Source organism: Cheilinus undulatus, linkage group 10, assembly GCF_018320785.1.
Source record: "Cheilinus undulatus linkage group 10, ASM1832078v1, whole genome shotgun sequence".
Lineage (NCBI taxonomy): Eukaryota > Metazoa > Chordata > Actinopteri > Labriformes > Labridae > Cheilinus > Cheilinus undulatus.
The window spans coordinates 4670972-4697916 of NC_054874.1; the positions used below are offsets into that span (position 1 = coordinate 4670972).

A 26945-nucleotide genomic window follows, 5' to 3' on the forward strand; every position below is an offset into this window, starting at 1 on the left:
TAATAGAAATGTCCTACAATAGTAGAAGGTGCAATATTAACCTAAAATGTGACAAAATGCCACTTTGATACACGATTTTGAATTTCCCATGATCAAAGAAACTCAAATGATGGCATTTATTCACGTCTTTCCTTCTTTGTTAAAAACTATGTGGTCGTCTTTTTTGATCTGTACATTTTAAATATGTTATCCTGTTAAATGTCGTCTGGTTACGTGCCGGGTTTTGTAGATATTCTCTGATTTTAACGTTTATTTGCATGCAACTTTAAACTGCTGGTTTGCTGAACTCCTCTCATCTCCTCTCCTTGAGCACTCCGCCTTAACCGTCCCGCCTTTTCTCTGTGGTGTTAGCGGCTTTATTTGTTGAATTTCATCAGTATATACACTGAATTTACACAGCCTCCGTTTAAACAGCTTCACTTGTGACACCACTGTAACATATGATCCCAATGTGATTGAACTTTTCTCATTTTTCCACTTTTGTTGTCGTAGTTAAAGTTCCGCTAAACTGATGATAAACCAGAAATTACCCCTTTTTTCAAATTCAGAGTGTTTCCACACCAGACATGACATAAACTAGGCACAAGACATGTGCAAAATACACATGAACAACAAATAAAAGTCATTCAAAGAACAATCCACGGTGGAAATCTCTCAGTAGTTGACTAAATTATCTCCCAACGCAGTCATATCAAGCTAAACATTAAGTCTTTATCGATAATAAAATTCTTAGATGAGTCCTAGTACTGAACGCTAGGTCTAATTCTTTGACGTTCACTCCTTAATTGATGTACTTTTCAGTACAAATATTGTAGAGCCCATCTGTGGAGCTGGGGCTGCTGTTGTGCCGTATTTGACTGAGTTTTAAGGCAGCTGCCAGGGGCTAAAAGGCCAGAGTAGAATTTTTGTCCCTGCCTGGAAGAGGTTGGCAGCAGGATATAAAGGTGATATCAGTATTGAGCAAAATAATCAAGACAATAGAGTCATTTTTTTTAAAGAATTTTTTTTGCAAAAAATCCTACTTTTATATTAAGAGTAACATAAAAATCATAACCTCCTGTGGGGCTGGGCAGTTAACCACAAATTAGATTAAAATGCAATACGCCTGGTGCAATTTTCAAATCGCAAATACTCCTTTTACCTGAAATTTGTGTCGAAAGAGACGTTATGCATTACATATCATGCAATCATTCTAGTGGCATAATTTTAGAATAGTGTACCAAAAACATACTATTTTCTTCATTTTTGTATGTTTTTCCTGTTAAATATGAGGATTACATGAAATTATTATTCCCTTAAATACAACAGTTCATATCCCCTTTGCAAAATGAGTCAAAATCATCACAGTTAGATATTTTTTCAAATTTGTTCAGCCCTAGTTTAATCTAACATTATGTTGGTTATAGTTTAGAATGATTGGTTATAGTTTTTTTTTTTTTTTTTTTGGAAAATACATGAGATGAGGATCTTAAGAAATAAGCTAATCGCCTATTGAATTTAGGGCTGGGCAGTTAATCGCAAATTTAAATTAAATCACAATATGGTCTGCTACAATTTTCAAATCGCAGACAGTGCAATATTTTTTTAACCTGAAATGTGGCAAAATACTAATTTGATTTTTGCTGCAGAAATTTCATGCTCTACACATTCTGCAAATATACAGGTGTCTTTTTTTTCCAAATATTTGAGTAAAATCCTACTTTTCCTGTTTGTGTATATGATTTTCATGATCAAAATGAGAATAACAAAAAAAAATTATTATCCCTTTAGTATAGCAATCTTTATCAAATTTGCTGTAGGAGCTAAAATCACAATTAATTTTTTTTTTTTTCAGATCTTTCAGCCCTAGTCTAGTATTGCAGGGATTATAAAATTGAATGGTTTATTGCTTATGTTTGTTGAATATTACATAAGATGAGGAACCTTAAAGTAATCGAATATTAAATCGCAATTGCAATATTAGGGGGAAAAAAATCGCAATTAGATTATTTTCTCAAATCGTTCAGCCCTAATTAAATCATGATGATTGCTCACAAGGTTGTAAGTTAAACAAGTTAGTCAATTAACTGCTGTGATTGAAGCAGATCAATACAAATATGTAATTAGCCTAAATAAATTAATGCGTCATCTAATTTCATCCACACACAAAGACCCAGTCTACAGGACCCATCACAACAATTTTATGTTTAATCTATTTAATATTGTTTTTGTTATAATATAGAATTATTCATTACATGTGTTTGTTGAAAAATACACAACATTAGGAGCTTTAGAAATAATCTCATAACATCACAATATTGGAATATTAAATGGCAATTACATTATTTCAGGCCTACTTTCATGCATTCATAAATCCTGATAACAATGAAGGTTGTGTAGTCCGTAATCTCTTTGAGATTACAAATACAGCCATAGACAACACTTTCTAACAGGATTAATTGAGACAAATTGATCAGTCTAGACATGTTTCAAAACAGTGACTTAGTCAGTATGTAACACTTGTCTAAAAATGAGGCATCATAGGAACAGTGCTGCTGTGCTGGGGGACTAATCATGTGTTTTTGAAACATTTGTGTACTTTCTTCTTTATTAAAAACATGTAGAGACATTTTTCTCTAAAATTCTTCAGCCTCTGGTTTGTCTGACCTTGTAAACTTGGGCTTAGGTAGCAAAAATGTTTTTTTTTTTCTCAATTTAAAGCTCATGAAATATCGTATCTTTCGATTGAATTTAAAAAAAATCATCTCTGTCCTGATTTTCAGTCATGTTTTTTTATTCACAATCAGAACTTTACCTAATGTTATTGTATCATTTTGATTCTTTTTCAGATGTGTGATTAGGTAATAAATGCATCACCTACATTAACTCCTACAGACGGCACATGCTCTGTGAATCAGATATTTTTGAATGCTATGACTTTCATGAATCACAGTCCTAAGCATCATTGCAATCTGTTTGTATATTTATCATCACTCTTGTTTTTCTGCTCACTGGCACGTCGAGCTCAAAGTGATTACAAACTTTAGGATTTGGGGCGTTGTTGCCTTTGGTGCATGTGTCTCTGCATCTTTTCTGTTTTACACGGCTGCTGTGCTTCAGGGGGCTTTTATGTTTACAGGCTGTGACGAATTGGCAAACCTAGTTTCCATACAACTGTTTTTGACAAAAACAACACCTCCCATGTTGTTTATGCTGTCTCTGTGTCATCCTTTGCACATTTACTTGAGCCTTTTTCAGCCCAAAGCCAAATCATATTTTTATATTGAAAATTTCAACATCAGCCGTGGTTCCAGTGGAGCCTGACAAACCTGGGGAAAAGTTGACCAGTTTCTCTGCCATGGCAAACACATGGAGAATGAGAGAAGAAGAAAAATGTGCACATAAAAGAGATGGTGTCATGCACAAAGGGCTGAATTATTTTCCCTTTACAGGGTGTCTGCAGGGTCTTAAAAAGCATTAATGTTGATAAATCAATTTAGCAAAAATAAAGGCTTTGAAATAGTCTAAAATGCAAAAACATAAGGCCTTCAGTTTTATATTTGTCAAAATAGGTTTCAGACTAGTTTATCTGCTTTCAGTTTGAAGCATGTCAGATCCTGATGGGACTCACCCACATCCAACGTCAGCCTGCACGCTTGTTTATATTGTTAAAGCTCTGCTGTAGCCTAAGCTAGCATGTTACCTGCGTTATCCAGTGATGTGTGCATGTAAATGATGGATTAAAGCAAGTTTTCTGAGATGTGGTTGGAGGAGAAGGTGTTGGAGCTGAGGCTGGGGCTGACACTTGTTAATATTTGACAGGATTTTGTAGATAAAAGGAAGCTTTGCTGTGAAGCTTTTGCCTAGAGCAATACTAGCACAGAGTCTGTTCATGTTAGCACCAGTGTTAATTTTGGCAGCTATTTTTAATTTTAGTCTCAGTCTTAGTCTTTAGATGAAGTGTCTTTTAGTTTTAGTCACATTTTAGTCATTTCTACCCTTTTTAGATTTATTCTAGTTTTAGTCTGCGAAAACTCAGCTTAGAGATACAGATGCATTGTTTTTTGACAGATTTACCCACAGTGGAGAAATATCATGGATTTTGAACGTCCGACAAAAACTACATTACATTTTATTCTAGTTTTAGTCATCTTGACGAAAACTAAACTGACTTTTTTGTCAGTTTCCATCATCACGGGTCTGTCTTTGTTAGTCGTAGTCTAGTTTTTGTCATGGAAAAAGGGTGTCGACAAACATTTTTCGTCATAGTTTTAGTCGATGAAATTAATGCTGGTTAGCACTGCAAGCATCCCAAAGAAAACTTCATTTTGCATACTGTGATTAAAAAATACAGTGTGCGTTTTCTGGACTATAATGTCACATTTTTATCTTACAATCTGCACATAATGGGCTCTGTTTGGACGGTTGTAACTGGGTAGAAACTGAAGATGCAATGAGGTCTTAAAATATATTGAGTCGAGCTTGGTATCACTGTTGATTGCTTGAATCGATTTGATTCCGATTTGATTCCAATTCAGGTCCCAATTCGATTCGATTCAGTTCTATTCATGTAAGGACATGTTAGTTACAAACCTATTTGCCTCCAACATTACAGAAACTTTCAGAGAACAAAAGTTGGAAATAGTACAAAGATCGTTCTACCAGAATATCAAGATTTGCAATAAAAAAATGACCCCAAACTGGTAGCATACATTAAATTTACATCCACATGGGACAGTTTGCATATGCATATCCAGCTGTTATTGATAATGCCCTCCAGATATCCAAAATAAAATGACAGAGCATAAGATTTAAACCCTGAGTCTGAGTCTCAAGGCTTTTAGAGGTGAATGCAGGTCAAGTTTCAAGCTGCATGATGAGCCACTAAGTCGACGAGTTGTGCAAGGAGCTGTCAGGAAACAGAGCAGGCCTGTATGGCCGATCCCTGAATTATAGGAATCAATATCGTTACTAGAATAAGAGAATTGATCTGAATCAGAAAATCATTTTTTGAACGCAGTCCTAATATTGAGAAGGTCTTGAAAAAGGTCTGAAAAGTGTTAGATTTAATGTCAGATATTCTGTGCTTTACTGACAGAGGATGACAGGGGAAATAATTAGAAACAGGGATGAGAGAGTGACTGTTTTTTATTTTGTTATCAGAGAAAATCGGAGGAACATTATTCTGTGATCAATCTGGCATTATTAGGAAGCATTCAGGAGTCCACAGTTATAGACAGCATGCTTTATCAGTCACACCTGGAATATTGAGTGCAGGGGTTTTCAAAGTTTGAGGCCGGTCTCCCCATGGGGGCGCCACAGGTCTTCAGGGGACGTGTGGATCAATAAACCAGGAAAAGGGGATTTGTAAACTTCTGCTTTGCATTGAAATTGGACAGGTTGGAGACAGGCTGTATGATTTGTGTGATTATTTTGGTCCCTTAATTTAGTGTTGTTCAACAAACACAAGCAAGAAATCATTCATCATTCAGTCATTCTATAACAAGCACAATATAACATAAGTTAAACTAGGCATGGACAATTTAGAAAAATATCTTATTGATACTTTGGCTCCTATAGCCAATTTAATCTCAGTTGCTATATTGAAGGGATTTGTCATATTATTCTCAATTTGATAAAGAAAATAAATACATGAGCAAGAAAAGTAGGGTTTTTGTTTAAATAAATAAGAATAAAAAAGACACTTGAATGTTTGAATAATGTGTAAAGAATAATAATAAAAAAACTATATTTTGACACTTTTAAGGTTAAAGAAATATTTTACTGGCTGCTGCAATTTGAAAATTGTAGCATGCCATATTGAGAGTTAATCTAATTTGCGATTAATTGAGTCGACAATTGAATTAAGATTTTCCTTCATTGGTCCTGGTGTTGCTCAAAAGCCTCAGCGTTTAATTTGCAAAGATGCGCTAGCTGATGACAGCATACGGCTGTGTGCAGCCTGGGGTCATACTAAGACAGAGCACTAAGTCTAGTGACCAATAGGGGATTTTTCGAGGAAGTCAAAGGAATTTCAGTCACTGTAGTAAACACTAAGACCACCTCTGCAACTGCAGGGTTTTGACACTGACAATTATCAAAATGGAGTACCAGGCAAGGCTGAAGGAGGATGATCTGCAGTTATGCAACCCTGCATCATCTGCATCGATGCAAACTCATAAAGACTAAGAGCAGAGAGCATAATGATCAGGTAGTAAGCAGACCAAAAGATCAGAAATATAAAAGTGTTACAATAATCTTTTTTGGAGATAGTTTAGATTTTTCAATCTGATTTTTATAGGGGCGGGGGTCTACTGAATAAATAATTTCCCCAAGGGGAAGCTCCCTCTCCCATTCTTTTTTAGAGTGAATTGGCATGATGCGTTTGTGTTACACCAGCTTAACTGTCGCTGAAACTCTCCTGGAAAATGATCTCTAAAAAGGAGTGTGAGCCCTCATTAACTCATTTAAAATGGACTCAAAGTCCACGCTACACTCTGCGCTGCAGTCAGAATCACAATATGAATTATCCAGATGACTCTACAGTGCTGATGTAGGAGTTTCTGAGTGTTTTTTGTAGGTCAGCAGTGCTGACTGAGGCCACAAAGTTCCTCTGTAATCACTTTCATTTTTACATCACAGATTATGCATGAAGCCTTTTTAATCTCTCTGTAGAACAAGACGACTCATACACCTATTTAAATGCAGGAGTTATTGCTTATTAACACAGACTACATATTTTTAGCCCTCTCTTTTTTGTATTTAAGAGTCATATGCTGCTTTTGCATAGCTATAGTAGAGGGTTAATTATTTAATCTCATTGTAATTGAAACTCTTCATTCCTTGTGACTGATTTGTTTCCTGTTGTTTATGGTTGCAATTTTAAGCACAGTTAACTTTCATTTATAGTTTTCAGTCACTCTGCAGTTAAGTTAGTATGAGTAAAATCCTCCTAAGGCAGGGGTGTCAAACTCAAGGCCCGAGGGCCAAATCCGGCCTGTGGCACAGTGATACCCGTCCCACCAGATGACATCACATTTGTATTGTATCTGACCCACCAGTATGAGATCTGCAGATTTCCTCCAGTATAACAATATAAACTTAACCTTGATAATTGAAAATATCCTGTTAAGTCATAAGAATTAGAAATAGTTAAAAGTTAAAATAGTTTGATCAAAAGTCAGGAATGTGGGAAAAGTAATTTGTGCTTTCATTTCGTATGTTCTAATTTACATCTCATAATTATGACTTAAAGTTATGGTTTTGACTTTTTATATTAGGGCTGGGTATTGTTAAGAACCTTGCAATTCAATTCGATTTCGATTCTTTAGGTTGCAATTCGATATCAGTTCAATTCAATATTGATTTAAATGCTTCGATGTCAATTCACTAAGAAGTAGAAATACACAAATAACCTGTTGAAATTTTTTTAATAATTATTTTCATGCCTATGTGAACATATGTGGTAAGTCACCTCACATTTTTGAGCAATAAAACATCTGAAAATAAAAATTTGCACAACAACAGTAAAAAACCGGACAGTTCTGTATAAACACTGAAAAAGTAAAGTGCAGGTTAACTTAAATAATATTTCTTTCCTCTTGGAAATTGTGATAAACCTCACATAACATGGTTATGGTTGGTTGTTGTTGTCCATACAACGCGAATCACACACACAGCGACCCCCACTGGCCAGCAGAAGAATCGATTCTGAGGATTTGCTGAATCAAAACTGATTTGGGAGGGAAATATTGCAATGCATCAATTAATTGATATTTTTACCCACCCCTGTTTTATATCATATTTGACCTTTTCAAATCATGATTTCGACATTTTATACCATATTTTGACCATTTAGATTCACAATTTGAATTTTAAGTCATATTTTGACATTTTAAAGTCATGAAATTAAATTTTATCTTACGTTTTGACATTTTCAACTCCTAACTTTGAATTTTAATCCCAAACATGAACCTTTTTATTTAAAATCTTACATTTTTTGCTCATCTTTGGACCTTTTTGACTCAATATTTTTAATTTTCTAATATTTTGACATTGAAACCTCTTGATTTTGAATTTATCTCATATTTTCACCTTTTTTTCTCATATCTTGATATTTTCAACTCTTAAATATAACTTTTTGTCCCAAACATTCATCTTTTCAATTCAAAATTTTATATTTTTATCCCATCTTTAGCCCTTATAGTCTCATGGTTTTGATTTTTATCTTATATTTTGACTTATTTAAACTCAGTAAATTTACTTTAACTGTTAAAGATCATGATTTTAACTTTTGACTGTTTTTTTTTTTTTTAATCTCAAAATCATGTATCATCAATGTTATGTTTTTTTCCCTATAATTTGTTACCAGTGACGATAAGGTTGAAAGTTTATGGAAATCTTTTACCCAGGTAGACCCTCAGGTTAGACCCAAATTCAGACTTGGGCCTCTGCTGTGGTTGAGTCTGACATCCCTGTCCTAAAGAGTGTATGATGCTGACATTTTAGCTTCAGCTCTTCTGCTTTAATTGCAACAGCTGTGGATTGCATCCTTTTCTGGATCTAAAAAATCTCAACTTTTGCACTCAACTGCAGGACACTTAAAGTGTGCATGATTTGCACAATTTTCCTAAATTTCCTGCGGTTTTATCTCCCTGCAAAGGCAACTTTTTTTTTTTTTTTTTGCCTACAATGAAATCAGGGGTGACTGCAGCTAACACTTATAGCCTGGAGCTGCACCGAGTTGTTGATCTAATGAAAGGCACAAGGTAGTTTCATGAAGTTGCCAAGAACCGTCATCAGCACATAGCATTACCGTCCTCACTGCCAACCATGGCTGGCTCCCAGTAATCCTGTTATTATTAGAACTCATTGAAGTAAAAGCTAATTTCCTTCTAAACTCGTTTTACACAGGAATCATGGCCACTGATTTTATAGCGACAGTTCCAGTGAGTGGGTTAAAATGACATCATACAGATGGTCGAGTTAAATTAGTTGGGAATAACAGGCGTTGCTATTAAAAAGCGGTAGCCAATTGGAAAACAAAGTTAGTCCTCGGTCCGTTTTTGGAGGAACACTTGGAGAGGATGTCTCCCTATAGGGACTGAAGTAATATTAGCATTCTTTGTATTTTATAATATTAATTTTGTGTAAAATATGCACACTGGTATAGTTTTTTGTGTCCCTAAATTGACTCAAGATGTGGGATATTGCTCTGTGTTTTCATTTCTAAAAATCTGCATGGAGTCATAATCATATTTGATTAAGGAGGGACCCAGAGCTAATTTGATTAGGTTATTTAGAGGAATACACGCTCGGTAATAAACATTTATTATGATGAAAAAGTTTACTTTAATAAGCAGGAGAAGCCCAGAGGACATGCAAGCTTAATTGTTAGATGTTAAATTGCGTTGTTGCGATGTTGCCAAGATAATGGGCAAGGAAAGGCCCTCAAGTCAAGGCAATTAACCAAACAGTGGTTTGATTGTTGTTAAATTGATTAGAAAATGTTTAAGTACTCCATTTGAAAATTAGCTATTGTTTCATGCAGTTTTAGGCTGAGAGAGAACGCTGGGCTTAATGATTCATGAGCTCTGAGTGAGGAATGGAAAAGTTGTTGCTCAGGTTTCATTCGTGCACCACTTGTGCAGCTGCAAGGACAGGGAAACAGACACCTGCAGACCTTCTTGCAGGCCGGTGAGAGGTAAATGTGACATGTTTGTTATCCTGACTTGAAATAACAGACATGAAGCGTTCACCTAGAGAGGTTTTTTTATTTTCTTTAATCGTTTTATCTCCCAACTGTTGATCAGTCGTTGCAGGCCACACTAGTGATAGATCTGGCACTTTGAGTGTCTGCCCACAGCGACAGCTGATGGAGATGCACACAGGGAGGTGCGGGGTTAGAGCCAGTCTGTTGGCTCGCCGCGGCATCAGGAGCCTCCTGATTAGACTAGTGGAGATATCTGCGGCTGGAGGCAGGCTTTATGACCACCGCCACCCCACATCTCCCTACTCATTAGTACTTCACAGCCTAGCGCCACAGCATATGGCAGCGATGCTACAGCTTCCCATTTGAGGTGTGTTTGAAATAGCTGTTCCTCGCTGAGCCACGGGCCTTTGGCAGCAGTCTGTGAGTGTGTGAGATGAAGATAAACAACTGTTGTAAGAGAAGCAGGGGATCTAATTTAGTTATATGAGCTGTTTGTGAGGATGCTTGATTTTGATTTTTAAGTGATTCTTAATGACAGAAAGGAACATTTTGAGGATGTGAACACTGATCTGTTTGGGCCACTGTCACTTGAAGAAAAACTCTTACGTACACACACTCAGTAGACTTAATTGAACGTTAAAAAGTGCAGGGCTGATGCCTATTGCCTTGTTTGACTGTAATAAGTATCTTTGGGTAACCTCAGAAGAACTAACCTGCATGTTTGAGAACAAGTGTGTCCTTTACGTCTGCACATGTGGGTTTTAAGGAGCTCTTTGTGTTTCATTCTATGTATTTGTTGGTTTTTGGTTTTGTGTGTTTGCTTTGGATGTTCACCCTTAAACACACATTTCAGTTGAAACACTCTTGAGCTCTTTTATTTGAAATCAAAGTATTTTCATGCCACATCCTACACATTTAGTACTGTTTCTTGGATATGCTTACAGCCTCATTTAAAGAAAAAAACATGAAGAGAATTGGCCAGGGCTGTTATAAATCTAACCAACTTTATATGAATCCACACCCACCTCCTGAAGAAAGGCTAGACGAATGCATTCCTGTGAAAGCTGCGCTAATGTTGGCCAAAATATCACACAGTGGGCATGGAAAGAGGCAAAAGCAAGCACTTAATATCATTTATCTGTTCCCTACTGTGAGCCTTTGTCGAATACCAGGTATAAGCACCTCATTTAAAATACTTTCAAGGTCTTATTAGAATTTTTTAGGTATTTTTTTAAAATGATAAATATAGAGAGTCACACCAGACAAATGCACAGTTTTTTTGTGCTTATCAGTCCTGCATGATACTAGAAAGCCACACATTGTGTGATTACTTTATTGAGTAGGTAATGAAGTGAGGAAAATATTAGAGTGCATGTTAGTTAACCTAGTCTTAAGTCTATCTACTGTTCCTTACATTATACACAGTTAGAGTTGTTCTGATTCTGATACCAGTATTGGAAATACGTCAGATACTGCTTAAAATGCAGGTATTGGTATCGGCGAGTATGTGAGTTTATGCACCGATCTGATACAGTTGGTTTAACGTTATATTTTGCTCTGTTTAGCCATGCTAACTGTTAGCGCTGTAAACTGGAAATCGTTCTTCTTCGCTGCTGGAAAGCATGTCATGCACGGGCTACTGTTTTAGAACAACCAAGAAAAACCAAAGGACCCACTGCAGCAGCAAAGAATGGTGGCTGCATGACTGTTTTTTTCTGACTGTAATCATTAAAATGCCCTCCAGACCAGCGCTGTCGTACCCGACAAGAAGTGACACAGTTTATCTAAAGTTAAATAACTTTTGAACCATAAATCGTTGCTTCTTGTTTTTCCTCTTGAAGCTAGCTGTTGTGCCTTCCCATTGACGCTATTGATGCCTTTGAATCTCTTGCCACAGCATTGTCAGTGAGCCTGGAGTGGGGCTGAACAATTTTGGAAAATAATCTAACTGCAATTTGATATGCGATTATTCCTTAACTTTCTCTTATTCCTAAACAAGGGTTGAGCAATCTTTTAAAAGTGTCTGATTCTAATGATTTTGACTCATATTGCAAATTGGATATGAATGATTGCATTGGAGGGTTTTTGTCATTCTTTTATTCATTTAGACACAAGTACACAAATGAAGAAGGTAGGATTTTTTTGTAGACTATTCTAAAAAAATGCAAGGACAATCCTGAAAAGTTGCATGATATGTCATGCATAACATCCCTGCTGCAAAAAGAAGTTTAAAACTGCTATTTTAAAACAAATTTCAGGTCAAAGTTGCGATTTTAAATATACAGCAGGCCGAATTGCGATTTAATCCAATTTTCGATTAATTGCCCAGCCCTAGCCTGGAGCTCGTGTGACTTTTTGGGATTTTAATTATTAGATCCACACCAGTAAACGCAACATCGAAAGTCTTTTTTATCCATTTAATCAAATTATGATCATTTATTTCCGCTAGCTCGAATGCTAATGCGATTGTAATCACCATATTGTGTACTCTTTGTGAGGGTCTGTCAGCCAGTTGCTGGCTTTTCCATTATCACGTCATGCTGCCCGATTAGAGCATGATATAGATAGAGACAGAGAGAGCTTGTGATGCAGCCCCCTGTATTATTGTTATTTTAATATTTAGCAGTAAAACTCAATAATCAGCAGAAAAACAACTGTAGGGTCACTGAGATGCTGTACATTATGATTCTATTTGTTGAGTCAAACATAGGTCTAAAGCAATTTGCTAGTCTGCGCAGTCAGTCCAGAAAGTTCACACTGGTATCAGATCAGTTGACTGTATCGGCTGATAGCCAACACCTTGGTATCGGAATTGTATCGGGAAGGAAAAAATGGTATCAGAACATCCCTACCTTTTTCCGATTCTATCCACTGTCCTCCACTGTCATTAAATGCACACAATGCCCAAAAATAAATATTTAAAAAAGAAATGTGGAGTTAATCTGCTAAAAGGATTGAAGGCTGGTGATGCGAGCACCGCTAATGTTGTGCAAACAAGCTACACACTGTTAAGGTATGGCATAGTTTTACTGTTGCAGTGTGGATCTGGTTTACAGAACACATTTATTTGACTTAAGACTAGTTGGTTAACACATATTTTGCTTTTATTTGGGTGGAAAATTATCCACCAAGGATCAATAAACCACTCAGGCACCATTGCAGTGTGGAGGTGATTCACCAGGACAGGATGAAGTTAGAATCAGTTCACTTGATGTTCGACTAGACTGCTAAAAACTGGTTATAATTTGTGTGTGAGATTATTAGGGATATTCTCAGGTAAACTGAAGAGAATTAGATGAAGCCTCTCTTTCTTACTGGGATTCATAGTCCTTTAGAATTAATATTTTCCATCACTCCACACTGAACACCTTTTTAATGCATCTAATTCATTTTGTAGACAAACAGCCTTGATGCTAAGTCATTCCTGTTGCATGTGCTGTGAAATAAACTGTAGCTCTGTCAGATTCACTGCCCATCGCTGCTATTTTACAAGCTAATGTAGCCCTCAGAAGACCCATGTAGGCACAGTTTCATTGGGAATGCATCAGTCAAGGCTTTCCTCAAAAGGACGTGTGCTATTTCATGCAAAGAGGTGTCAGGTGTGGCTTTGATTTCCATTGCCATGCACTTAAAAGTGTTTTTCTTAATGTCATTGAAGAAAATGGGGCAGTAATATCCAGAGAACACAGTACATGTGATGGAGCTTCAGATGGGAAACATGCTGTCTTTGCGCTGTTGTCATTTTTTCTTTTGTTGGATCTTGTTTTTTCACACTGTGCCCTCCCTCCAACAGAACATACACATAAAAACATTGGCTGATGATATGGTAAGGTGCTTGGTTTAATTTCGGTGTGTTTTTACATCATCTCATGTTTTGTCATGACTGCATGGGACTCTAAACTGAAATATGTGGATGGATCAAATGTCCTGTTAGCAAAGCCGTTACACAAGCAGACACTACATAAAAAAAGTGAAAGCAGACCACGTCTAGTGGTGCTGTACCGTGCAACAGTTTTATGTGCTCTAATTTTATAGTGACATTATTTAACACCACAAACCTCCCTTTTTTTATAATGAACAAAATTTAGCCCTAAGCATGTAGACTTCAGCAAGCAGCTCATAGATCATTCAGTGTGCAATTATTAGCAGCATTTAGGATTAGATGTTTCTGCCTGGGGCTTTTTTAATACCCTTAGTTAACAAATTACCTGACTTTAACACTGTATGGCAGTCTTTTAGGGTGTACAATCTAATGTCAACATGCAGCCACACTTCTAGGGAGTCATCTTTTTTTACTTAGCACACAGTGTGTTTGATCCATCCAGCAATATTTCAGCAAACTGACACTAGTGACATCATGTATGTCATCATCTCATGTTTGTCTTTCATTTCATTTATACATGCTCATTCATCCCAGCATGTCCTCTCCATTCCATTTCACTAAATATGACTAACATAGACTCATTGCATGTGGTCCATCTACTTTTTTCTGCTTTCATTCTAATCTTTACTGCATTCATCAGAAGAACAGAAACTGATGAATCATAGCAAAACTCACAGATGTTAGCTTAAGTTTTTATTGTTTGCTATAACCAAGTAACCCACCAAATATGATGGTAAGTAAATGTTTCATACAGGCGTTCTGGCTCCTGGTAAGTTGCAGCTACAGTGCTGTGAAAAAGCATTTCATCCTTTCTTTTTTGCTTTTTTGTTACACTTAAATATTTCAGATCATCACACACATTTTAACATTAGACAGAGATAACCCAAGGAAATACAAAATGCAGTTTAAAAGGGAAAAATGTCATCCAAACCTACCTGGCCGCATGTGGAAAAGTCATTGCAGTTAACAATGAGTTACCATATTTTCTGGAAAGTGGAATTTATTTTCACCAGTCACACTCAGACCTGATTGCTACCAGACCTGCTGAATCCAGAAGTCCCTTTAATAGAAGAAGAAAAAAAAGTCACTGACATCTATCAGTCTGGAAATGGGTTTAAAGCCAGGCTTTGGAATTTCAGAGTGAGACATTACCCACAATTGGGGAAAACTTGGAACAGTGTCGAACCTTCCCAGGAGTTGACCAAAATGACTCCAAGAGTGCATAGATGACTCATCCAAGAGGTCAGAAAAGAACCCAGAACATCTAAAGACCTGTAGGCCTCATTGACTCAATTAAGGTCAGTGTTTATGATTCAGCAGTAAGAAAGACACTGGGCAAAAAACACTGAACACAAAGGCTCTTCTCCCTTAGACCTTTGGGAAAACTTTCTGTGGACTGACCAGACTAAAGTTTTGGAAGGTGTATGCTCTGTTACATCTGGAGTAAAACTAACACAGCATTCCATAAAAAGAGCATCATACCAGCAGCCAAACATGGTGGTGGTAGTATGATGGTCTGCTCTCTGCCAGAAAATCCTAAAGGAGAATGCCTGGTGATCAGTTTGTGAGCTTAAGCTCAAGAGCAGCAGGACCATTATCTGAAACACACCAGCAAGTCCGTCTCTGAATGGCTATAAACAAAAACAAAATGATGTTTTTAGAGTGATCTAATCAAAGTCTGGACTTAATTCTGCAATGAAGAGTGGGCCAACAGTGAGGTGAAAGACTTATTGAAAGACTTATAATTATCACAAACGCTTGATTGCAGTCGTTCATGATGAGACTGGAGCAACCAGCTATCAGGTTTAGGGGGCAATTACTTTTTGACACAGGACTTGGTAGGTTTGGATGGCTTTTTCCTCAATAATTGAAATCATTGTTTAAAAAAGTCATTTTTTATTTACTTGGGCTATCCTTGTCTTGTATCAAAGTTAGTTTGATGATCTGAAACATTTAAGTGTGACAAATATGCAAAAAGAAACAAATCACAAAGGGGATAGTGCATTTTCACAGCTGTATATTTTGAATATCTAACAACTGGAGACATGTATTAAATGATAAAACTATGTATTTTTTTGCCTCATGTGAGTTTCTAGAGATGCTGATGGTGGTCTGTTAATATTTCCAGCAGTCCTGAATGTTGGTGGCTCAGACCTGGTGGCCACAAGTCAATAAAACACTCCCCAAAAATCTCAGCAGTGGATAAGCACAACAAGAGCTTCTCTGCCATCATCAAAACAACAATAAAATATCCTTTATTTTTTATTAAAGACTTTTGGATTTAGGCTGTAAATGATGTTCATGTAACAAGACCTTCCACTTTACTATCATTGTGGAATTGCTCTTTTATGTTGTGGAATGATGAACATTACATCTTCATGGCCCCACCTTTGAATTCATGTCTATACACCTTTTTTCTGTGGCTTTCAAACATCCTTGCAATGTAATCTAGTGGTTACAACACAGCTCAGTACACGCAAAAATTCCCAGTTTAGTTAATAAGTTAGCCGTTAATAAAAAGTCGGGTTTATATTTTTGCAGATATCTGATCTGCCAATATTTACAAATTAATTTGAGCAGATATCAGTGCTGATAAATTAATGTAGTTCAGACCAAAAACATCAGTCATTAAAACACACTGTAAAGTTAAAGAAAAGTGCATGAACACAGAAAAAGACTGAGCTGGTGTATGTCTGTTGGTCCCCTCTAGAACTCCAGAATAGTCACAATGATAATGTAATAATAATGCTGATACATACAAGAGTAGAAGTTTGACTGAAACTCTGACTAAAATATACTGTAAGTTGACTTTCTTTGTTTCAAGTGGAAGGCTCTACTAAGGCTAGCTAAAAACAGATCTTTAGTGATAAAAGTCTGACAAAAGTTAAGCGTAGTTTTTATAATAGAGACTAAACTGAGACTGAAATATTGGTGCTGGACTGTTGGACGTTCAAAATTCATGCTATGTCTCCACTGTGATAAAAGGTACAGTGCTTAACAAATTTATTAGACCACCCTAACCCTAACCAAAGTAAGGTTTGTGCCACAGCTGCCCTAAATTAACAGCATTGGTAATTACCAAAATTATTTTTGATGTTTCTGCAATGGTTAATACACCAATATGTAGAAGCTCTTTAACCCAAATGACATTTTTAATGCTAAAATATAATTGTTATTGTTATCCATGAATTTTCAAATTTACTGATTTACAAAAAAATAGTAAAGCACATTATTATTTCTTGATTAATATGTCAAATTATAGTTATTTACTTGCATTCCTGAAGAGAAAAATGAGTTTTATTGGTTGAATGTTATGCTTGATTCATTTTTGACTTCTCAGAGAATCCCAGTGAGCCGGCTCCAATTTGGGTGAATTCAGTTTGAAATTCCTCATTCCTGTTTAAAATGGTAAAACATGGAGAGCTGACTAAAAATGAAAGAGTCCGCATTAAAGTACTTCATGATGCTGGATGGTCTCTGAGACAAATATGACATGTGATCTAATAAGTTTGTTAAGCGCTGTATGTCAGTATTTCATCAATGTAAATGATTTCCATTGTGACTAGGGCTGGGCAATTAATCAACATTTAGATTAAATTGCAATATGTCCTACTGCAATCTTCAAATCGCAAAAGGTGCAATATTTCTTTGAAATGAAAAATGTGTTACAATACCAGTTTAATAAAAATGTGTATGCATTTGGGATATGCTCCAATTATCATGCAAACATTTGTCAATTTGTTTTAGAATAGTTTGCAAAAATTCTACTTTCCTTATTTTTCTAAGTTTTTGTAAATCAAATTGGAAATGACATGAAAATAATCATTCTTTTCAAAACAACATTTTGCACTGAATTTGCAATGTGAGTCAAAATAATTGCAATTAAGTATTTTTTTGATTAAAATATTATTTTTGATTTAAAGGTCAGCCATAGTTTAATCTATTTAATTTTGGTTTTGTTGTGGTTAAAATATTTAATGATTTACTGCTCATGTTGGTTGAAAATACACAAGATGAGGAACTTAAAAAATAATCGCACATTGAATTGCATTACAATATCGGAAAAAAAAATCGCAATTAGATGATTTTCCTAAGTCGTTCAGCCCTAATTGTGAGTGAAATGTATAGACCTTTTTAATTGAATAAAGTCAGAGAAACTGTAAAGGTCATAAATGTCTTATATGTGACTTAAATGATGATCACTTTAATCTGAAGTCTTAAGCTGGTTTAAATAGCTACCAAACTTAACACTGATATACAGCTGAGATATCAGTAGTAAATATCTGCAGAAATGTTCATACATGCCAATACTGATAATGACATTCAAGCTAACATCTGCTGATTCTGGTATTATCCAGATGATGTTGTGCATCATGTCCAGCTAAATTGTATCTCATTTAGGGTGGAATAAATATAATCAGCCATCAAAAGTCAGTGCAGCAGAGCTTTCTTTTAAATTGATGCAGTAAAGAGAGTTGGATTCTGGATGTTTTACGGCTAAATTAGCTACGTTCTTGTATTGAAACTTAAAATTTCCACTTTTGTCAGCAGTAACATAGTTTCCCCTGTCCTTAGAATAAAATTGTTCTGTTTAATTGTGGTATTTTTTCACCTTTTAAATTTTCATATCTAATAAAGACTTGCAAAATTTTTATTTATCCTTGATTTAAGCAGAGAGTATCCACTGAGACCAGGATCTCTTTTCCAGGGCTGCCTTGCAACAGAACAACAAAAGACAGAATAGGAAAAATAAATGACAGATAATAGGACTAATAACATCTTCATGAAAACAAAAACAGCTGATGTAGTTAATTTTAGAAAGATAAGAATTACAGCAAATCAAAAATAAAGGGAAATAAAACACATAAGATACACTTAAATACTAATGTGATCCCACACAAGCTGCTAATACATGAACTAATTTGGTACAGGTCTTTCTGTGTCAATAAGAAAATAAAAACTTTAAGTCTTCGGGGTTTTAAGCCCTACGGTATTTTAACCTCTCAATCATCTCTGTTTTCCTCAGCGTGATCGCATCACCAGTTTTAGGAAACAAGGAATGAAAAAGGAAAAGCCTCTCATCCAGCACCCGACAGATCCCCTCTCCACCCAGGCCGAGCTGCCCGTTCCTCAGCCCCTCTTCGACGACCGCTCCATGAACCTGTCGGAAAAGGAAATCATCGACCTCTTTGAGAAGATGATGGTGAGCTTTGTATCTACATTCTTGCTGTGCTTCCTCTGTGCGAGGTCATCTGTAGCACTCCACAACACTCCTATCACCTATTCAGAAAGGAGGCACATAATAAGAGAAAAGGAGCGGGTGAGGAGAAACTTGATGAGTAAGAAAGATAAGTTTGAGAAGCTCTTTTACATCAGGATTACTGCCCACAGATCTCTGTACATCACCGTTTTACTGCTGATGAGATTTTTTTAGTGAACAAAGCTTGGCCAGGCTTATAAAGAAGGATGATAATAAAATTACTGTTATTGAGACCTCTCCTATTTTTATTCAGCATCTTTATTTTGTTTGTCTTTTTACCATATAATCTGTCCTGATAAAAGTCTCCACCCATGCCATCATGTTTAATGGTTTGTATGACTAAGCAAGCCAGGGAAATTTAACAAAATTAATCAAAGACCCAGCCATAATCATGAGTATAAAAGCTTCAACAGCCGTAAAGAAGCGGAGGGTGTGCAGAGTTTTTCGACTCTGACTGACGCAGGAGTTCAGACTCAGGTTCAGATGACTAAAAACAAACAAAGTCATGGCAGCATTTGGACAACCATTTTAAAAATTAGAATTATTATTAGAAGAATTAATGATAAACACACACATAAACCTTTAAGGTTAAAGTCCAGTTTGACAGTTTGGGGTGCATGCACATTAATGAAACACAAGGAAAACCACTAGCATCCTGTTGCAACACACACTTAAAAGTGTCTTTAATACAAGTCCTGCCTGTGACAGGCAAATAGCAATCATGGTTTAGGACAGTGATCATCAACTGTTGCCCCAGGGGCTGTTTAAGCACCCCCATAGCTTCCCATCCGGCCCCCTAAAAAAGATGAATAAATTCAGACACTGCGCAGAGGATCAAAGATTCTCTGGTTTTTAGGGTTTCTTTTGTCTTTTAATCTCTACAGCTATTAAATCAATCCAGAAAAACATCACTATCCTAGTATTTTTAGCAAGAATAACTTAAAATTTGGTCTGTTTTACTGAAAAATCCACCAGTCAGCTATTATCAGGAAATATGATGCATGATAAACACATACTCAGCAATCCAGACTTGATTAAATCTGCGTTTTTATGTCAGCTTTCCACTTAAGTTGCATTTTTTCCTGCCTGATAATCAAAACGAAAAGCCTGTTCCCTGCTTGTGTTTTTAACTAAACACAACACGGCATACAAGTATTAAACCCAGTGATAGACACCATGACAGCCCCAGGTAAGCAGCCTGTATGGGTAGTAGGAAAACATTTCATTACAGATACTAGTACAGAAATATGTTGATAAGAGCAAAATCTTTGAACAATTGTTGTTGATGACCTCTGGTTTAGGATTTCTGCAGAGGGAGTAGCCCATCAGGTTTCAACGGTAGGGGCCAAGCCACCCAAAGCCACTACTCAAGGCGCACTCTTCCAAACAGGGCTCCAGTAGTGTCACACCGTTAGAGTCTGATCTGATCTTTAACTGAAGATTTGTAGAAAATTGTTATGATTTTCCCCCCCTTATTGTTTACGTAAATTCAGAAATCTAAAATATAGATTCTCCAAAGGTCCAGAATATACAGAGGTCTGTATAGTTTCTTATGATGTAAAGCTTAAAGCCTCTTCTTAAAAGAGTATTTTGAAAGCAGTCAACACCACTACAATTATGTAAATAATAAATCCACAGTTTTTTTTTAAGAATAACTAAACCTTCAGACCATGCTTTTCAAATGAAAACCTGTTTATACGGGAAATTAGTTATGTTGATTAGTAAGGGTCAAAGTCTTTATATTTAAACACAAAGTATTTAAATTCTACATTGTGTGTGAAAAATGTGCATAATAACTGCCCTCTACAGGCTGAACCCTTTTGCTGCAACTACAATTCTTTGAAAAAATTCTATTGGCTGATCTGGTGCTCAGTGATGTCACCACAGTGATCAGACGTCACAGCCCACTTATCCCCCACCGTTATCTTAACTTGTAGCCAAAATTCGCTGAGTCACTACTGCAACAAGATAGGATTATGGGTAATGTAGTTCTAGTGACCAAGACCAGGAATAAACCAGGATTTTCTTAAATTGAGGTGGATAACACACAAACTCTGGGCTTCTTCATCAGTGGTTCTCAACTTGACAGAGATCAGAACCCACTACAACCCCCTGAGAAGAAATTGCGACTTTCATTTTTGAAAATGTTTAACTGTTTAATGAAGAATGTTGCTGTTTGAAACCCAAAGCTAAAGGAAAACAACACATTATACAAAGAGACAGGACAAAACAAACATGCAGAAAGACATGCATATCCTATTTTAACCCATTTTACAAGGGACAGCATGGAAATCAGGGAATTTCTCAAGGAATTTTACTGGTTACTTTGGAAATCCCAGCTTTGTTATCCAAAGAAAAGCTGTGGATGTCCAGAGAAAAAGACTGAAATTTATTTTGCTATCATAAGAAAACCAGAAAAAACATGTACAGATTTACTAAATGTCCCCTTAGGGCTTGTATACAGAGACTTTTTGCCACATTTTCTTACCTGGCACACATTGTGACCCACTTTTGGGTCCGGACCCACCTGTTGAGAACCACTGGTCTACAAGACCATATATCCACATTTCAGACTCAGGTAGCTCATGATAGGTCTACTTTAAACTGTTCTGGCATTATGGATAATAATGACAACTGAAAGGCAGCACTAACTGAATGATGTGGCTGATTAGGGACAGTAAGGAGAGAGTGGGCGTGTCTTATCTCCCCTCATCCACAGTAGATGCAACTCAGCTGAAACTTTGTGGTTTAGTTACTCTTTAAGTTTCATTTTTGGGGAGCGTAAATCAGCAGTTCAATATCATTACGAAGTATTTATTTTTATTCCTCAACCTTAAGTATTAGTGGTAAAGATTAACTTGCTTTGCATTAAAATGCCGAGCCTTTCATGAAGTAGAGCTCCATCCATGTATTCCCTTGGCCACCGTCTGAAGAGCAGCAAACTTTGAAATTCACTTCACACTTGTCTGTGGGGTCAAACCTCTGTCACACTTGTGATTTTCTCCATTGAAATGCATTTTTGGCCTTATGTACTGCAGGATTGAAATCTAACAAAAAGCTTTCAGCCCATCTCTTTGAAGTGAGGAGCTGAATTACTCTGGCTTCATTGCATAGGTCGTGTGTACTATTGTGGGTAATGTCTGTGAGTGACTGTGTGTGTGCGTTATGCTGCCTGCCTTTCCTTTTCTCTCATACAATGGTCTTTATTGCCAGGGCCAGAGAAATGCGGCCAGTGCTCCTGGTTTTCATCAGGCTAGTGCAGCATTTTTTTTTTTTTTTGCCTGGGTGCTCATCCCTGTCTCTCAGTTCACCTCTCAATTACTATGTTTGTGCTCACAGCAGCGTGACATTAAACCCAGGCTTCAATTTGCTCAGTGACAGACGACACAGAAGGCATTTTTGCTGCTCTGACACTTGACGGCTTTGACTTTCGGGTTGGGAAGTGTAATTACTGTAATGAAATCAAAAAGAAAAGTGTTATTTACTGACGTAGTTTTGAAGCCACCACCAGTTGCTCACATGGTCTCTAAACTTTTTCTACTTTGATGTAGCGGACACAGAAACAGCAGTGGTGGTTAGTCCCTTTAGATAATGGAAGCCTCTCTTTAGCATCAATCTGTCTTTGTCAGTTCTTTTTATGCCGTACACACGTTCATTGTTGTTGCTTTTCTTGTAATTATACCCATTCTGGTATTGATTTGTTTTTATGGCGCTACATGCTGCAGCTTTAGAAGTCCAGCCTGCTTCAAATGAAGCGATGACCCATGCCATATTATTGAGCCCCCCTACTGTGCATTAATGACTAGGAGAAAGTGGAAATATTTTCTCTCTGCAAAGTGGTTTACACTGTGTTCCTCAAAGCCTCCAAAGCACACAGCCTATTACTGAAAGGTCATCAAAGGCAGAGAGGAAAAAAATGGGGAGAAACACTCAACAGTAGTTTGGAGGAAAAGCAAATTAACTCCTCCTAGAGCTTTTGAAGCCAACCATTCAGAGTATATTCATGAAAATATAATCACCAAACTACAGGGAAGTGTAAAAACACATTTACTTTCAGCACTGCTTTTAGAAGGGTATAATGTATGTCTGAACTCGGTGTGTCCGCTGTTGTTGGATTCCTAGAGATATGCACAGCTGGAATTCTTAACCCTCTCATCAAAATGCACAGCAGTAAATCCGCTGATGAAATATCTGGTATTTACATCTCAGCGAGGAGGCAGCTGTGTAGCAGAGGAAGACTCCAATCCACAAGCTCCAGCCTTAGGAGCACTTTTGCACAAACATAACGGGAACTAATTTGGGAAAAAAAAATGCCCTGATGGGATGACTTTGTGCTGCATTTCAGAGCTTAAAGTCGTCTTAAAGTCATGCAGCTGATCTAACCGTAACAGACGTGACACTATCTTTCAAAGTACAGTTTGCTTTTACTGGCCTGTTAGCATGCAAGCCTTCAAGAGAAAGACACGCTTTCTTAAAGCTGATGTTGTTGCTTCTCATTAGGGCTGTCAAGATAACTGGCATTAATTGCAATTAATTTTTTTTTTTACAATTAGTGCATTAATTTTTTTTAAATCACAATTAATCACATGCTTTATTGTTCTTTTCAGCAGACCTTTGAACCACTGCAGCGTCTCCCTGCAGCCCCAATAAGTCCACATCTGCTCCTTAATTTCTCATTTCACTTTAAAAACTCACGACAGCTCAGTGGACAAGTTAGAAGTCATCTGAACTTGCGTTATCAAGCATTTTCCTTTTTACTGTCCCCTTATTTCCCTTTCAATCCATAACAACTTTTTTCTGTTGTTAAATTCATCTTATAGTCTAAGACCTATCTTTAGAAGCAGGTTTGAGCCCAGGAAGGAAGTCAGTTAGTAAGTTACTCTTGAAATGCAAGATAGTTTGGATATGAAATGTGATGGAAAGGGTGCAATTGGTCATAAGTAACAGCAGAAATTCTGTCCCTAGATTCCTACATTGCTTTATTATAAAATAAAGGGAAAATTTCTGTCATACAACAAACCTAAATACAGATTTATTTTCATAAATTTACACCAACTTTGATGTTAGAATTACCATGAGTTTCTAAGATAATATCAGAACTCTTTTTTTTGCCATCACATCTGCAGCAGATATGTTATGTTCTAGACATTATGCAAACATTCAAGTTTAATTCAAGTTAATCTTTTTTTTAGATTGGTTTTCAAAAAACAACTTTCCTGTTCATGTATATGATTTTCTTAATAAAAAACAAATAACATAAAAAACATCATCCGCTTTTAGTCTAGCAATTGATATTAAATGTGCAACATGAGCCAAAATTACAATTATATACTTGTGTGTAGTGTAGGATGATTTATTGACTGTGTTTGTTGAACAATACATAAGATTAAGTACTTAAAAATAATCGCATATTAAATTGCAATCCCAAATTTTGGGGGGAAAAAAATCACAGATTATTTTCACAAATCAATCAGCTCTGCTATCCACTGTCCTTCTCTTTCTAAAATTATATCTTGAAATGGCATCATCTAACATATCCAAACACAATTCAAAACATCTAAAACACATACAAACACTCTGCATGAGGGCATCATGGGAAAATTATTCTAATTTTTAAATGAAAATAGGCAAGGCTTACATCAAATGCCTCTCTGCAGAGTTGATGGGATCAACACTGTCAAACAACTCCAACACTGAAGACCACTTAACTCAGGGTGGAGTTAAAATTAGACTTAGGGTGTTAAATCAACGTAACTCTGAGAAATAAACACTCCAGTTTTTACTGTGTGGGCTTCATCAGTTTTATATAGAATGAGCTAACTGTTTTTGCTCGTACTATAAATGTGATGTAATTTGCTTTGTTTAAGGACATTGTCATTTTAAAAAACATACAGTGCTTAACAAATTAATTAGACCACCCTAACCCTAACCAAAGTAAGGTTTATGCCACAGCTGCCCTAAATTAACAGCATTGGTAATTACCACAATCATTTTTAATGTTTCTGCAATGGTTAATACACCAATATGTAGAAGCTCTTTAACCCAAATGACATTTTCAATGCAAAAATATAATTATTATTGTTATCCATTAATTTTCACATTGACTGATGTACAAAAAAAATGAAAAAAATAGTAAAGCACATTATTATTTCTTGATGAATATGTCAAATTATAGTTATTTACTTGCATTCCTGAAGAGAAAAATGAGTTTTATTGGTTGAATGTTATGCTTGATTCATTTCTGACTTCTCAGAGAAGCCCAGTGAGCTGGCTCAAATTTGGGTGAATTCAGTTTGAAATCCCTCATTCCTGTTCAAAATGGTGAAACGTGGAGAGCTGACTGAAAATGAAAGAGTCCGCATTAAAGCATTTCATGATGCTGGGTGGTCTCTGAGACAAATATGACAGGTGGTCTAATAAATTTGTTAAGCACTGTAAATAAAACACAAAAAAGGAGGTTTTTGTTAACCATTATAAAAGAATGGCACTTCAATTTTGCATAATGTGCATAAAATCTCTGCTGCTGCAAAAAATTGATTTATTAAAGTGTATTTTGACACATTTTAAGTTAAAGAAATATTGCAAATTCTGCAATTTAAAAAATTGCAGTGATTTAATCTGTTTTGCAATTCATTGTCCAGCTCTAATTAGCACCATATCAAATTAAAAATGTTGAAAACCCAGTATTTAGGAGTTGGGGACTCTTTCAGTCCAGAGCATGACATCTTAAGGTGTAGATTTAAGACAAATAATGTGTGGCTAACGCCAGTTTTGGACACTTTTTCACAAGCTTTCAACACTTAAATAGCAAAAGAACAGACTTCACAAACACACATAGATGTGATTGTCTTTTGGTAACAGTTATTTAGCTGAAAATCTTTAAAATCCCAGCTATAAAAACTGCCTTGTGACAGTTTAGAGAGGCGTTGGGTGCCCTCAGAGACAGAGCTCCAGTAAAAAGAAGAATGTCACGTTGCAGTGCTGCTGTGGCCAGTTCGAGGTTTATATGTGCCTCTCTCTGTGCCTTTGTCAGGATGAACACTCCTAGTAATAAGCTCCTGTGTGATCCCTCAGCAGTTACACTCTGCACCAGGACATTAAAACCAGCCCACAGGAGGGTTACTGTGTCTGCCCTCACACACGCGGATCAGACTTGAGGGTAGTGACAAAATAATCGATTTGTCACAGTTGAAACATTTTTATATGTCTTATACTTTTCCTGGATTCACTTTTCCCCACATAGACTTTATATTTCAGTCTCAGACGTGCTTAATTGTAACGTTTAATTGTGATTTGAAGCCGGTGGCGCTCTGGATTAGGCTGTTTGTTTTGCAGCCAAAAGATAGCTAATTAACCTCAGCTGTTGTTTCATTTCTGATCCAAATTTCCCTGAACTCTTACCCATGATTCTTGATTATCAAACTGCTGCAAAGTGGCATTATTGCTTCAAGTGATGACTGATTAGCATGCGCAAATTCTGAGTGGAGCTCGCTAGACTTGCACAAAAATATCAAGCAAATATTTCCTGTCGGCTGCACCGATACGAGCTCAAACCTCAACATTTCAGTCACAGCAGCCGCGTAGTCAGATATCCTGGGATTCTTTTTCATGTAGCCTGTGAGGATATAATTAATAAAAGACCATTAATCATTTTGGAGACTAAACATTGAGGGCTCATTCCTCCAGTTTGCCCCCTGACAAGCATCCCGCAGGCCCACTACTCCTCCCCCTTCCTCCGCCACGCTCGCCCCTCAATGTTTGCTGCGTTTATTGAATGCCAATTAAGCAGATAAATTAGCGGGGTTCAAAGATTAATTAAAAAACCTGCTGGTTTCCTTGCATGAAAAAAAAATGGCATTTGTAAAACTTTCAGACACATTTTTTTCCTCTCCGTCCCTAAAAAAGGATGTTAATGGTTTTTTTAGCTCTGAGGGTATTTACCAGAGGAAATGTAGTCGAAGGAATGTAGGTCACGGTGCCCCTGGATGGGATTCCTGTCCATGCCTCACTGACAAATGAAGCAAAAACAGTTGAAAACGGATTATCTGTGGAAAGGTATCCTAACCTTTCTATTACAGTGTTCTGATTTAGAGGAGACAAGCTTAATTTAT

General features: G+C 36.6%; 1 protein-coding gene across 7 annotated transcripts in view; it reads left to right on the forward strand.

The window, feature by feature from the left end:
• The window catches only part of diaph2 (diaphanous-related formin 2), a 728830-nt gene that overhangs the window by 16362 nt on the left and 685523 nt on the right, over positions 1 to 26945 (forward strand). For 5 of the 7 annotated variants that reach the window (XM_041797008.1, XM_041797014.1, XM_041797011.1 and 2 more), the window contains 2 exons: positions 13485 to 13517; positions 18601 to 18777. In XM_041797008.1, the coding sequence (XP_041652942.1) occupies positions 13485 to 13517; positions 18601 to 18777 (210 nt within the window). The remainder of the gene's footprint in view (positions 1 to 13484; positions 13518 to 18600; positions 18778 to 26945) is intronic. The other 2 variants (XM_041797012.1, XM_041797015.1) reach the window with 1 other exon arrangement.